The following is a 14,294-nucleotide window of genomic DNA, read 5'->3' on the forward strand; positions in this document are numbered from 1 at the left end:
GTGTTCACTATCATCTATTGCTGAGAAGTTCTCTCCTTGCAAAATTTCCAAAGATTGCGCCATTCCACCAGACATAATATCTTGGGCAAGTTGCTCTGCCATGTGAAAAGCAGCTTCAGGGAGTATAGAGTGCTCGGCGCTTATATTTTTCGCATTTGATTGCTTACTCCGGCTATCCCCATTCTGAGATGAGAATTCACTTTCTTCGCTCTTACTTTCTGTTTTTTCATCATCTGCATCTGCATGTGATGTCAAATTACTTCTTTTCCCATCACATCGCTCTGCAGCTTCCGTTAAAGAAGACACGATTATTTTTTTGATAACAGCATCAACATGACCCTCAAGGATTTCCTTTAAATGATGAATTTTTTCTACCTCTGCTACTTTATCTGAAGCCACAGCATCTTGGTTGGTTTCGCCGCCATGCAGCGCAATTTGCAAAGCGGTCGACTCACTTGGTTCATCATACTCCACATACAGATTTCTTTGTTCCTTCTTGGAAACAACAACTGAACTGCGGACTGCAGATTCAAGAATTAACCTTGACAACGTCTTCGCAAATCCTTCAAAGACCTCTTCGTCCGACAGGTTTGCTTCTCGAAAGACGTTGAGTTTTAACTTGTCTTTCTCCTCGTGTTTCGCTTGATCGATCTCCTTCAGTAGATTTTGTCTGGTGTTGCATTTCTGAAGCCGGCTACCATTGCCATCATCTTGCCCCCTCAATAGTTTGGACGGGCTTACTGACAACGACAAAGCTTCCACAAATTCGGAAATGTTAACACCATTGGAGCAATTGCTGCTGAGAGGTGAATCTAAATCTGAGACACTTCGATTCATAAAGGAAAGTATAGTAAGGCCATTTTTCACAGGCGACCCTAAATCCCGGGGGCTCTTCTGGAATGTTGCTTTAGTCTCTGCAGCAGCAAGCACAGGTGACTTTGCAGAGGTTGCTATGGAAACGGTCAGAGATGACGTGAACTCAACACATGAATTCAAGGAGTTGAAGAGCAAGTCAGCGAAGCTTTTTTCGAGGGAAGAGCCTGGCTTTGATAGGAAACAGTGGAATCCACTGATATCTAACGATTTTTGTTTTATGTCTGCCCAAATTGCGGGTGAGGATGGGGGAGTACTCGGAATAACTGGAGTATTTGTACCACTCAAAGTGCGTTCCAAGCATTTCGGCAGTGATTTTGGGAATAAGAGATTTTCTGAATATTCCCGATTTTTTTCCGAAGATCTGCCGAAAACACCAATCAAAGACTTCTTCATGATTGGGGTTAAAACATCATCAGCATCTTCGTGGTCTTCTGAGATAGCATCATGACTGTTTGCATCTATATATGTTAAGGCTTCAGTCAGCGCATGATTGACAAGGTCATTGCTAAACTCCAAAACCATCTCCTTTGCCAAAGGCGATATCGGTGACCCCTCCTTTGCCCTTGTCATGTCGTTCTTGTCAACAGAGGAGCAGTTACTCTCTGCACCTGCAAACAAGACCAGAAACTAATGAATCCCTAATTTAAAGTCTTATGTTTTCACCACAACCTGCCAAGGGCCGTGGCCAATGGGCGAAAAGCCCCTTGCTACGCCCATTTGGCCAATACGGCGATGAAAGGGGTGATACTTAAGCGTGTTGACCCTCCAGATCCAGTTTTGACTCCCTTAAGTGCAGTTTTTCGCAACTGGCTAAAACTATATTTTAACGTTCGAAGCGGTCATTTGCTTTCCACCACATGGTCCTTTGATTCTGGTTTTATCAGATTAAAACAAAAACTAAAATAGTTGTAAAACTTGTACGAAATATCCCTGACCTGAAAGGTTGCTGATCATGTGGGAGCCGACTTCTAGGTTACAGAATCCGACAAAAGCTTTATTCAGTTCTCTAACAACTGCAGACTCTTCATATTGAGCCTCTATGAATGAACTTTTGAACTGTTTAGCATCAATCGCCACTACTGTTGTTAGAAAATCACCATTCTCATCGCGCTGCAGAAGAAAATTAGTAGTATTACGATTCATTGATTAGGTAAAATAACGGGTTTGGGTTCAGTGTCTTGTAACACTTTATACTCAATGTTTGTACTTCTGCCAGCACTAAAGCGTACTTACAAGAGCAAAGTTGAAACAGACAGTGAAGTCCCGAAAGAGACTCGAGCTTTGAAGGCTGTACACTAATATCCACTAAGCTAAACCGCGCACCGGTGGCTCGGTTGGTTGAGCACGGGCTGTCACGCGGGAGGTCGTGAGTTCAACTCCGGCCGGACCAACACTCAGGGTCTTTAAATAACTGAGGAGAAAGTGCTGCCTTTGTAATTACATCTGCAAATGGTAGGGCATGTAGTTCCCGGTGTTGTGGTCTGTCTTCTGTGATGTATCATGGTTGGGAGGGTAAATGCTCGGAGATATTAGCTACACCAAGCTACTCTAAAAATCCGAGGGTAAATAAAGATATATGATATGATATGATGATATGCCCGTCCTATCGGTAACCGGTCGTTTAAACGCGTCAGTTCGCCAACGACCTGTTCGCCAACGTATGAAGTCTATTCGCCAACGTCTAATGTCAGTTCGCCAACAGCTTATATGTCAGTTCGCCAACGTCCAAAATACTTTGTGAAATAGATCTGAAATGTACTTACAAATTACCAAAAGAAGATAATGTGACCTTTGATATAAGATGAATTGTTTGATTCGGCTTGAGGTCGTTGGCGAACTGACACGTTGGCGAAACGACCGGTATTCGTCCTATCAGACTGCGGATGCACACAATAAACTAACACAACAGAGGACACCCATACTCGGGAAAGTGGGCCTTTTAGGCCTGCAATCATTACCTTAGCTAATCATCAATATTTTACACAAATACCAATGGACATTTTACACTCTCGAAATTGAAGCAAAATGATTACTGACTTGTGATCTGTCCTTAAAATCACCAGTGAACTCAAATGTTTTCCCATATCCCGCATAAGAAGAGAATCTTTCAATCCCCTGGAAAAGGAAGGAAAATGGAAAAAATAGATATAAATTTCCTATTTATAATATGCAAATGCACTTAAAGAGTTTTCTGGCAAAACCCTGAGGCCTAAATCCTTGTGTGCTCTTTGGTTAGGGTAACTTTCTGTTTTATAGAGAAACAGCCATAGTAATCTTAGTAGTAATCTCATAATCTTAATAGTAATGTCATTTAGGAGGGGTTACATTTATGCAAACGTTGGCTGTGTAGCACTTACTTTTGAACAGAATTAACTATGAGAGGGTGATGTGAAGTGCTATAATTTCTACCCATGTAAACCATGTTAGCGTTAGCCCTACGAATGGAAATGGGCCCACCCTAGTCGTTTTTTTTCTCTTTCCTCGAGTGGGCCCATTTCCATTAGTAGGGCTAACGCTCACATGGTTTACATGGGTAGAAAATAGCACTTCAAATCACCCTCTCATAGTTAATTCCATCTCATTTAGGGTGTGACATGTAAAAGACAGAACATGGTTAAAGAGGAACATCATGGAGTGGTCATTAAATACATGTATAGGTTAGGAAAGGGGCAGATTTCTTGGAAAAGATGTTAAGCCAAGACAGAATGAATTCATAAATGACTGCATCCAAGAACTTACCCTGGCCACAATGCATTCATTCTCTTGCAAGGCCTCCATAAACATAATAGCTACAAGCAATTCAGGGTTAATACAGAATCTGATTTCTTCCTGAAAAGACACGAAGGAGTGAGTGAGGAAGAAAGCAAAACATAATTACCTAGAAATCATTCAACAATGTTTTGAAATGATCATAAAGGTAAATCACCTGAACATGACCCCCTCCTAAAACACCTCCTCCAATGAAACGATTGGCAAAGTCAACCTTAAGAGATAATGAAACCGTACACAATGACATACTTCACTACACATTGCAAGGATTAAACTGTTTAAAATGCACTGATTAATAATGGTAATTGACCTGAGAGGAGTGCGATTTGGTCCGAAATCATACGTGTAATTACCACGAGTTCAATTTGAAAGCACAAAAACGATTTCAAGGAGCAAGGGTGGCACAGTCGGTTAGTGCGCGGCCTTGGTGCATAAGGTTCTGAGTTCGATCCCCGGATCTCACATCCTTGTTTCGACTTCTTCCTTTCAGTGTAGCCTAAGTAGCTTTAAAATCCCTTAAAACGGTGCACTGATGGAAAGAGGGGGGTAAAATGAGCGCACCGTCGGCTTCCTGGGAGAGTACTCTCTAGAGAGTAAAGGAACTTCCGATGTTAAATAACGTGTACCTTTACCTTCAGACCAAAACTGCACTCCACTCAGTTCAATTACCACTTTATCACATCCATTCAGAAACCACACAATAATAGTTTAATTGCTCAAATACAGGATTTTAGTCAGTACCAATATTATTTTATTGATCCAGTTCGGAACGAAAGTTGCAAAATTCACCACACAATGGCCCTTCTTTATTTTTCATTTTCCTGCAGTTTGCTTGGTTACCTTAAACAAGCCTTGAAATCTGATTGGTTGTTATGTTTTAGTGTTCCTTTCTCACTGGCTGGGGAAAAGGTGTGATTAGTGAATAAATCGCACTGCTTAGAGCCAATCAGATTGCAAGGATCACAAGTGATTTCTAAATCGGTGTAATAAAAATCATTAACCCTTTCAGTGCTGAGAAAGAAACTTCTTAGATTTTACTCTGTCTAGTGCCAGACAATTTTACTTGTCAATAAGTGTAGCTTCAGGGATGAATGGGTTAAGCTGCAACAAAAACACATGACTTTGAAGCGTGCTTACAACTCGTAAGTCTTTTCCTTGGAACAATGCTGGGGGATTTTAGGACACCAATTGTATACCCAAACATGGACAAAAATAAGATTGAAGCTGCGTGTGCAGGAAAATGCGCGTGCTATGCTACATCCAAATAAGGAAATTTTTCAACCCAAAAAACCCCATCTCTGAACCAGAGTTAACGGTGTCCCATTAATCACTCACTAAAAAGCTACGTCTCATTATTTAATTAACTCATTCACCCCTAAACCGGCCTAAACCAGCCATGCTTAATATTTTACTCTGTCTAATGCCAGACGATTTTACTTGTCACTGGGGAACCCCCTGGAGTCAATGGGTTAAGGTTACTAGGATCCTAACTTGTGGTATCCTTGGCAACTACTCTTCCAAATGCTAAAGGGAGGCTTGCTTTTTTTTGTAGGATTTAAAACCAGTGAGGTAAGCAAGGTTTTTTCACATTCTTGTTCAGAATTTAATAGAACTAGAGCTTGAATGCTAGTAGTGCACCTGCAGTGGGCACGCTTCCATCTTCTAAACCATACCCTAGTTGTTCAAAAGGTGGATAACCCTATCTATCTCCTTGATAGCACAATTGGTTTTGCTATGACTTATTCACTGGATATTTTTTTATTTGGCAGACAGCTCTATCCATCCTTTGAGCAACTGGGGCCAGATGCGTTAATTTAAGCTCAAACATGAGTTACAGTAAACAACCGCATATAAGAACACTTTTTTCAGGTTTAAGGCTGATCGTGTTCTTATTTGAGGGGTGCTTCGTGAGAAATCAGCCTGAAAGTGTTCTTAAAATGTTATTAAAATTGGTTTCAGAAATACTTCAAATTATATATTACTAGAGGTTTAATTAACATACGATGCTGTTTTGTCATAGATTTTATAGTTTGTAATGGTCCTGAACACCATAGTACTTTGATATAAGTTACTGTACTGTATTGTTTCTTTATCCTAATACCCTTTCCCTTTGTATTAAGAACATGTTTTATTTATCAGGCTGAATTTGTTCTTATTTATATGGTGCTTTATTGGCCAAATTTCAGCCTGATGTTCTTAATCCACTTGTTCTTATATTATATTGTGGGAGGTGCGGTGGCCTCATGGTTAGTGTGCTCGACTCCGGATTGAGTGGTCCGGGTTTGGGGCCTGGCCGGGGACATTGTGTTGTGTTTTTCAGGGCAAGACACTTTACTCTCATGGTGCCTCTCTCCACCCAGGTGTATAAATGGGTACCGGCATAATGCTGGGGGTAACCCTGCGATAGACTAGCATCCCATCCAGGGGGGAGTATAAATACTCCTAGTCGCTTCATGCTACGGAAACCGGAGATAAGCGCTGGCCTAATGGGCCTTCTGGCTCGTAAGCGGTGACTTTTATAATGTAGTCCTTGATTTTGTTTTTCCTGATGAAGGATACTGTAACAACTCCACACCTGAAGTATGTGTTCCCCAGAATCTTCAATGGCAGTTTTATTGTCCACAATAATTGGACACAGTGGTAAATCACATGACATCCACTTTTCCAGAGTAAGGGGAGAACTTCGTGGCAGGACCTGGCAACACAAGATGAAAACTTCTGAGAATTGGTTGGTTGGTTGACAGTGAAACATCCACAGCATTCTAACTAAGCACCACGTCATAGGCCAAAGGCTATGTCACATTGAAAGGAGGAGACTAGGGTACAGATAAATAGATAAAGACAAGCAGTAATCTGGGATAATGATTAGTGAGGTGCGTTTGATTCCTGTTTTGCTATTAACGAGGCATTTGAAAGTAGTTGTATATTTTGGAGAGAATCATTTTGTACCCTTTACTAGTATTTATTCAGTAATAAGGGTATCACACTGTACGTATTTTGACTGTTATCTTGTTGCTAATAATTTCCTTAAAACAATAGGGAATATGGTACATGTGTTATGCAATGTCAGTTTTGTGTGATATCAGTAGCTGCCCCAGCGTGTAAAGCACAGGTATTGCTGGACGGTCACCCACCCATTTAGGAAGTAACCCTGTCCAACAGGACTTGACTTCCCTTGGGCAAGCCGCAACACTATCACATGAGATATATAGAGGTTATTTGTGCCAGAACAAGATGGCGTCCAAACACTAAAATTGTATGGCATCACGATCGATACCTGAGGGAGATCCTTTGGAACTGACATGATTAGAATGCATTCTCCTCTAACTCAACAATACAACAGGGTAGTAAAAGATTTCTCAAGAAAAATGACAGGTAACCAAAGTCAAACAAAGTAGTCACTAACTTTTCGAGAAAAATGAAAAAAAAGAAAAAAGTTGCCAAGGAAACACAAACATGTAATGTTTTTCTGGAAATTTGCGATCCCTGCCTGACTGAGGGCATTAACCGCTGTAAGATGGCAGTTCATTTATCAGGGGATTGGTCTTTTAATGGCAAAAGACAGCACATCCTTTCTTATTTCCAAAAAAACATTTAGTGGAATACCTGACGCCTGTAACACACCCTTCCATGAACATTTGGCCAGTCAATGGAAAGTCTTTCAAAGTAGTGGATTATACACTGCAGCTTAGCAGCTTGTGCTTTCTGGATTTCCACTCTGCAGAAATAAATATTTATAGTGTAACCAACAAGTGATAGTGTCACAAAAATTAATGCCCCATAAGTTAGCCCATCAGTGTGGTCAGCTATCAGAAATATAAAAAGAAATGGCCACGGGAAAGACTTTTCCTCAATGTTTTCAACTTCCCAACAAATTTAGAACCAAGAGAGAAGAACCCTGATACCCTCCTGCCAAATCTGAATGGAATTCATTTTTAAGAGGTTCCAGTAGTCATTCTAGAAATAATATTATTGTTCAAAATGTTAAAATGCAAAAACCAACATATTGAAACGTGTATTCACCTTGTGCAAGTTGAAACCAGCTGCAAGGCTTTGTTCTCTTGCTAATGACATTATTTTAGTCCTGTTGTTTCCATTTGTGTCATGTGCCCTAAATCATACTGTCCTCCCTTAAATTACATTGCTTGGAAAGTACGTTAAATTTATGATACAATACCTGTGAAAACACGCAAAGAAATTGTTGAAATTGATTGATCTCACTTGGGCATTAACTGGTGGTGGAGGAACTGCACAAAGGAATGCAGATGCAAGAAGACATGCGATAAACCGCTTGTCTGCAACAAACACAGATTCTGGAACAGAGTTCATGAAGAAAATATTACTATCAATTTGCAGATGTCCAACTTTCCTCAAAGCCCAGACTCAGGACCAGAAAAGCTTTTCTAAAACCATTTGGCTAGGCAAATGGTTAAAATTTTCCTCTTTTATAATGTGGTGGTTATAGCAGCGGTGATCTAACCCGAAGGTCATGGGTTCAATTGGTCAGAGTATTTGTCTGTCCTTGTGTGGGCCCAATTCCATTAGTAGGGCTAATGCTCACATGGTCTATATGGATAGAAAACTAGCACTTCACTTTAAACTCTAATAGTTAAGTATGCTACAATATGTGACACTCATACATGTGTATTTCTACTTAATTATTTTTCAGCACAACAAATGTACCCTTAAATAAAAATGGGATGGAATTTCTGCTGTACTGGCTTAAGGTGCCTCCCTAGAGTATTTGCAAATACCTTCACTACAGGGCACGAGTTACAGAAGGAAACCTAATTAATTTCTCTCAACTTTTCCCTGTACAGACTTATCAGTATGGGTGCCGATATAATGAGGCTTATTTTTGGGGTGTCAATTTTAGGATTATGGCTGTCACCATGGCAACATCACATCTTATGAGAAGCAGATGTATTTCCATTTTTAGCCTAAATTCCTTAATATTCACACTTTCCTTTGGATAAATTGTTTTATTCTTTGCCACATTATGGACATGATGTTGTCTGACATTTTGAAGTTGTAAAAAGTCACAGTCGGGCTCAGACAGTTTTGCCAATATTCTAAAATTTGTCATTTTTCTAAATATATTCCATTATCTTTGACAGATTATAACAAATATAGGGTATTTGATAGGAACTACACATGGTTAGAACTGAGTCAATTTAAAAAAAATTACCAAAGGGAACACAAAAAAATTAGCAGTTAATTTTGCAGATTTGGTCAAAAAGACACCACAAAAATAAAAAAAAAACAGGATTCAGGCTTTATGAGCCATACTGATGCCCAGCTTGCGTGCGGCCCAGAAACTCAAGGGAGCCTCTTTATATTTCGTAAAGGTTATTTGTTGACTGTTAAAGATTTTAACATCCCGTCCAAACTAATGCGGTCTTGGAAACATGTATTTTCTTAATTTTTAAAATGCATGAAAAGGCTTATATCCACACTGGACCACTAGAACAATGGCTTGTCTGCACTAAGTGCCCAAACTTCTGTTTTAAAAAAATTTACTCCAGGGAGCCTTTTCAAAAGCCTCCATTTACACAAATATACAATGTACAACTCCATTTCTGATCATACTATTAATGTGGATGGAAAGTAAAAAGGGATAAAAACGAAAAAGCAGTAGATTAGTGTGGATGCAGCCTAAGATCAGTTGATATACTAAGAGTCCCCTCTTTATTGGTAGGGTGATGTATGGAAAAGCCAGAATCCGGAAACCAGAATTGGAATCCTGCATGTAATTACAGGAGTCAAAAAATCAAAAGAATGAAAGAATGGAGGCAGGTCAAAATATTCTGTTAACACATTTCAGTGAAAAGAGCTGATGGTTCTGCAAAGCCTTGCAATTATTTTATTCGCACAGTTACAAATGATTGACAAGATTATTTCAGCTTCAGTTTAATAGCACTGGAATGAATTTGCTTGACAAAACAGTTGCTTACAAATGCAAAATACCTTAAACACTGGGAAAAAGTTTTTACTCCCTTTTTAATGTTGCTGTTTTCATGCAAAATGATGTGATTCCTTGCTCCTTCTTTGAACACATATAAGTGGTAAGAAAATAAAGCAAACTACAGAAAAGATAGCTCTGGCTTGCTCCTTCTTTGAACACATATAAGTGGTTAGACAATAAAGCAAACTACAGAAAAGACAGCTCTGGGGTTGCTAGGGTTGAGTACACCAAAGGGGAAGGTGTAACACCACCAGTATTTTTGTCATCTGGTTGTGATACTGGACAAGGGTGTGCTTCATTAACTGCCTCAGGAATCAACATGATTCTTCTCATAGGAAAATCACAATACGAGTAATAAATAATAATGATAATGATAATGATAATGATAATAATAATAATAATACATGATGACATTAAATTGCTTCCTTGTGTAATCATTGTCAGTATCTATCCAATTCATTTGAGTGGATGTCGATGTGTCCACTCCTAATTTTCTCTGATCGGTTATCAACAGTACTAATTTCAGCATTAATAGAACAGCTTGTAATAAGACATCCTGTAATTGGACATTTGTATGTGCCATAAAGCGCATACTAGTTGTACTTGAATCATTTATTTTTTCCAGAGCCATTAAAAGAAACTAGGGAAAGTTGAGCAGATTAGGCTATTCTACAAGGGCATGCTGGATATGAAGTGATAGATAACCAGTGGAGTGCGTAGTGCCGAGTTGGTTATAATTTTATATCCAGCAAGCCTGAGTAGAACAATCTTGTTTTATTAAAATCTCCAGTTTCAACAACTCTTCCATGTATTGTCAACCAAAGCTTTGATTTCTCCCTTGGTCAATTCTGGTCCAAATCAATTTTTGTCTGCCATTTTTTCTCAGAGCTGTAAAAATGTTTTCAGCTCGCTTTATTGCTGATGTGTTTCTTGACCTTATTAGGTACAGCAGGTATATGAACTGATAGCCTGTGTCTGGCAAGCCGATGAAAATACTGGAAATCTGATATCTGTAGTTCAGATTCTAATTTAAAAAAATTATCCCTGTCATCTCCTACTACTTTGTCATAGGTATGGTTAATTGTGTCGTGTAATTCAGGGAGTAATCATTTCCCGAAATTTCAAAGAGGCCTCCTTTGAAATTACTTGCCCGATTACTCCCTGAATTGTACTCCATTCAGTCCTATTACCATTATTAGCAGAGCTCACATGCCCAGCATGCCAGCAGAGCACCATGGTGGGTAGGGCTTTTGATAAAATCTATCGATGCCTGAAATTTTGGTTATGACGTCACATACGTCTGCCTGTATAGACTGACGTCACGTAGATGCACCCACATAGACTGTCAGGGTGGTGGTGGGGAGGCAGGACAGCCTCTGGGGACGGGAGTGTTCAGGCAATTTTCCTTGATGGGAAATTGCGTGGGAAATCATATTAGTGACCAGCAATGGGATAAAGAGCAGCACAATAGAAGAGGCCATGAAATTTGAGAAATTTAAGCAAAGAAATCCTTGAGAGACAAAGACAAACTTCCAATGAAAATCAATGTAACACTAAATGAAATAGAGCGAGAGACAAAGTGCTTATTTACAACCGTTAGCTTTCAGGTAATGTTTTTTTTTCTTAATATATGCCTTGCTAAAAAAACGAAGAAGGCCTGAAAACACTTGCAATTCCGTGTTGACAGAGATTCTGACTTACTTCAATAATCACATTTATAGGCTTTTTGTGTAAAATGGACATCCAGTTGTGAGCTGCTTTGTTTGACTGTGAAATTGCAGTCGAGTAAGAGAATTTACTACGCTTTAGGTTGACTTTATAATAAGTAAAGATTTTTGCTGTTGTTCTGAACTGAAGAGAGGAAGTAAAGTTTGTCAGTAACATGGAAAATGTTGTGAAAGAGATTGCTGTGCATGTAACTTCAGTTTTAATAGTTGCTGATTAAAATTGTTGGCTATTGTTTGCAAGGCTTGTTTGTTTACTGCTGTCAGCTCAGAGGCGTTTGAGCTGTTTGATCACTGTAAACTGTACACACTTATGACGATTAATTTCGTACTTAATGGTTGGTTCCGTAAGGCTGTTATAGCCGGGGAGTGGGTTGTGCGGCTGGCCTCTCACAACCTCTCGAAATGCTCCCAATGGCATGCGACACTAAGAGCCTCTGTCAGCTAAGTCCAACTTCTGGCCTCCGCATGGCGGATCTGGCACCACCGACAGGAGAAGGGGCGATGGCGAAGCCACTGGCGCCTTAAAAGCAGTTGCCCAGGGTAGACGGGGGTCTTAGCCTGTGAAGGCAGCCCATCTAGGGGAAGGTAAACCCTGATTTCAAACCTCCGCTGCCCTACAAGCGTCAAAACAGCCCCGCTAAAATCAAAGACTGGTGAGGTCATCACTAATCAGAGCATGCAGCTGCAGCGTTGGGTGGAGCATTATCTTGAGCTCTACTCAACCCAGAACATTGTCACAGACACTGCCCTCAATGCCCTGCCTGGGTTGCCAGTCATAGAGCAGCTTGACAACACGCCGACACTGGAAGAGCTCAGCATAGCCATCGACTGTCTCGCCTGTGGCAAGGCACCGGAGAAGGACAGTATCCTACCAAATATTATTCACGATGGCACTTCAAATAAAAAAGTTTTGGGGAAAGTTATCTGGTACAATTTTCTGTAAACTATAAAACGCCTTTTTGTAATGTATCTTAAATTCTACTAGATAACTTTTTGTCATATTCTCTAAGAAGTTACAGAATTTAGGGAGCTTTTCAACAAAAAATAAAAGCAGTAGGTCAGTGACTTAGTTTTTCAGATAATTTTCAAAACCTGAAATTTATAGGGCCTTTTTGTGGACCTGGAATGTTGCCATGGTTACCAATATGACGTCTTAAGAGACCTTAAAGTATTACCCAACAATAGAGTTGGTATCCTTCATTGTTTCACAAACACTATAGCAACGAAAACCCCTTTCAAGCCTCCTTACCGGCATATTTAGTATAACATAATCGTTTTCCTATTGCATGATACACATCTCAGTTACTGAGCAGTTTTTATTTATAACCGTTACAAAATATTAAAGTTCAACACCATCAAAGCAACCACTTTGATAGGTTTTGTTGCCATGTCTACAAGATTTCAGTTATTGAAAAACTATACCATGTAAAATGAAAAACATCTTTAAGAATTCTTTCAGCCTCACAATGCCAAATTATATAAGAATGTTCAGCCTCAGCTCCAAAATTAGACATTTTTATTACAAAAATTGTATAATAGGATTTCTGGGGTTAAAGACGCGAGTCTGCTTTTTGGCTTAGCTAAATCTATACATTAATCATATTTCACAAGCATATGAGTATCCACTTTAAGAAGGGTTATCTAAGTGTAACTGAAAGCACATAAATTACTTTATCAACCAATATATCAGCATTGACTATTATAAAGTGATTTCCACTTTCCGGTTTCCGATTCCTGCTTTTCCATACACCTGGTAATGTCACCCTCATTTTTTTAACTGAAGTGTTTGCACATGTATAATTGTAAGGTGTGGAGATTAGCACCTTCACTATTGCAAACATGTTTTGAACAGAAAAAGCATGCATCAAAACTTTTAATTAACAAAGCAGAATTCCAATACATTGATAACTTCTTCAGAATTATGCAAATTTTCAAAGAGCGCGCGTTTACAATGTAACCTTGTCTGCGCGAACTTTTGAAATCTTTTCTCTTCATAAATCCGGATAAACAGCAAAGTAAATTCCCAAAATATGATGAAAGACTTGAAATAATAAGCAATTTTTAGCATACTTCTATTTTCACGATAAGTGGTTTGTGCACGACTGTGTAGTACAAAGCTCTATTCGAGATAACGTACAATCTCGAACAGCTTACAAAGCCCAAGCAGAAAATTTTGTTTACACCGCTTTACCAAGATAATTAAGTTGCTTTGAAATCAGCTTCTTCAATTTATTCGTTTATTGCTAATAAGATTATTTAATTAAAATCAAATGGCACTGTTTTCAAAGACAGATCAATATTGAACTAAACAATGGACACAGCTGTACACTCACCGCGCTGTTGTTCAGACAGAGGAATGCCCTCCTTCGGTGAGAACTGGTCAATGCTCGACGCCAGAAAGACAATAAAAGGCAGAATGACATTAAAGAATTTTTTCTTCCCTTCCTCCACAGTTAATTCTTCCAAAAATATCTGCAAGCCTTCAAAGTCGCAGCTTAACCCTTCCGCCCCGGAATTTAAGCTCATTGAGTGCTCCTTGAGTCGCGCCACATTATTACCAGATTCTGCAAATATTCTCTCCAGCAATTTAACTAGAGGTTTTGCAGTCTGAAGACCGTCTAGCTCGGCATAGAGGTCTTTCATTTTTCTCCATCTTTGTTCATTGTAATGAGGAAGATCCACATGCTGCAAATGTTGAAACATCATTGGGGCAAATTCAATTAACACATCAAAAAACGGCAACGTTTGACCCTTCAATATCGAGTGTAAAAAGTACTCAATACAACTATATTCCCAGTTGTCGTCGCGATAGCTCTGGGTGTTCCTTGTCTTTGTGATAGCACAGATAGTGGAACAAAACCCATTTCACACAGACCGAACGCCACACACGGGCGCCCGTTTGGCGCCGGTGGTTAGGCACAAACACGCTACTTAAGATCAAAAGGTTATTTCTCATA

The 14,294-nt window shown here is 39.5% G+C and overlaps 1 protein-coding gene across 1 annotated transcript in view; it reads right to left on the bottom strand.

Annotated features, from left to right (window-relative positions):
• LOC138028741 (uncharacterized) overlaps window positions 1-14,287 on the bottom strand; it is a 17,860-nt gene extending 3,573 nt beyond the window's left edge. Inside the window, exons 1-9 of the mRNA XM_068876341.1 lie at window positions 13,671-14,287; window positions 7,823-7,958; window positions 7,252-7,363; window positions 6,221-6,340; window positions 3,803-3,859; window positions 3,616-3,705; window positions 2,914-2,991; window positions 1,812-1,986; window positions 1-1,484 (exon numbers count right to left, since the gene is read on the bottom strand). The exon at window positions 1-1,484 is cut by the window's left edge and continues 291 nt beyond it. Coding sequence (XP_068732442.1) covers window positions 1-1,484; window positions 1,812-1,986; window positions 2,914-2,991; window positions 3,616-3,705; window positions 3,803-3,859; window positions 6,221-6,340; window positions 7,252-7,363; window positions 7,823-7,958; window positions 13,671-14,043 — 2,625 coding nt within the window. The 5' untranslated portion in view covers window positions 14,044-14,287. The remainder of the gene's footprint in view (window positions 1,485-1,811; window positions 1,987-2,913; window positions 2,992-3,615; window positions 3,706-3,802; window positions 3,860-6,220; window positions 6,341-7,251; window positions 7,364-7,822; window positions 7,959-13,670) is intronic.
• Between the last annotated feature and the right edge of the window lie 7 nt (window positions 14,288-14,294).

Source organism: Montipora capricornis, chromosome 13 (genome assembly GCF_036669925.1).
Source record: "Montipora capricornis isolate CH-2021 chromosome 13, ASM3666992v2, whole genome shotgun sequence".
Classification (NCBI taxonomy): domain Eukaryota; kingdom Metazoa; phylum Cnidaria; class Anthozoa; order Scleractinia; family Acroporidae; genus Montipora; species Montipora capricornis.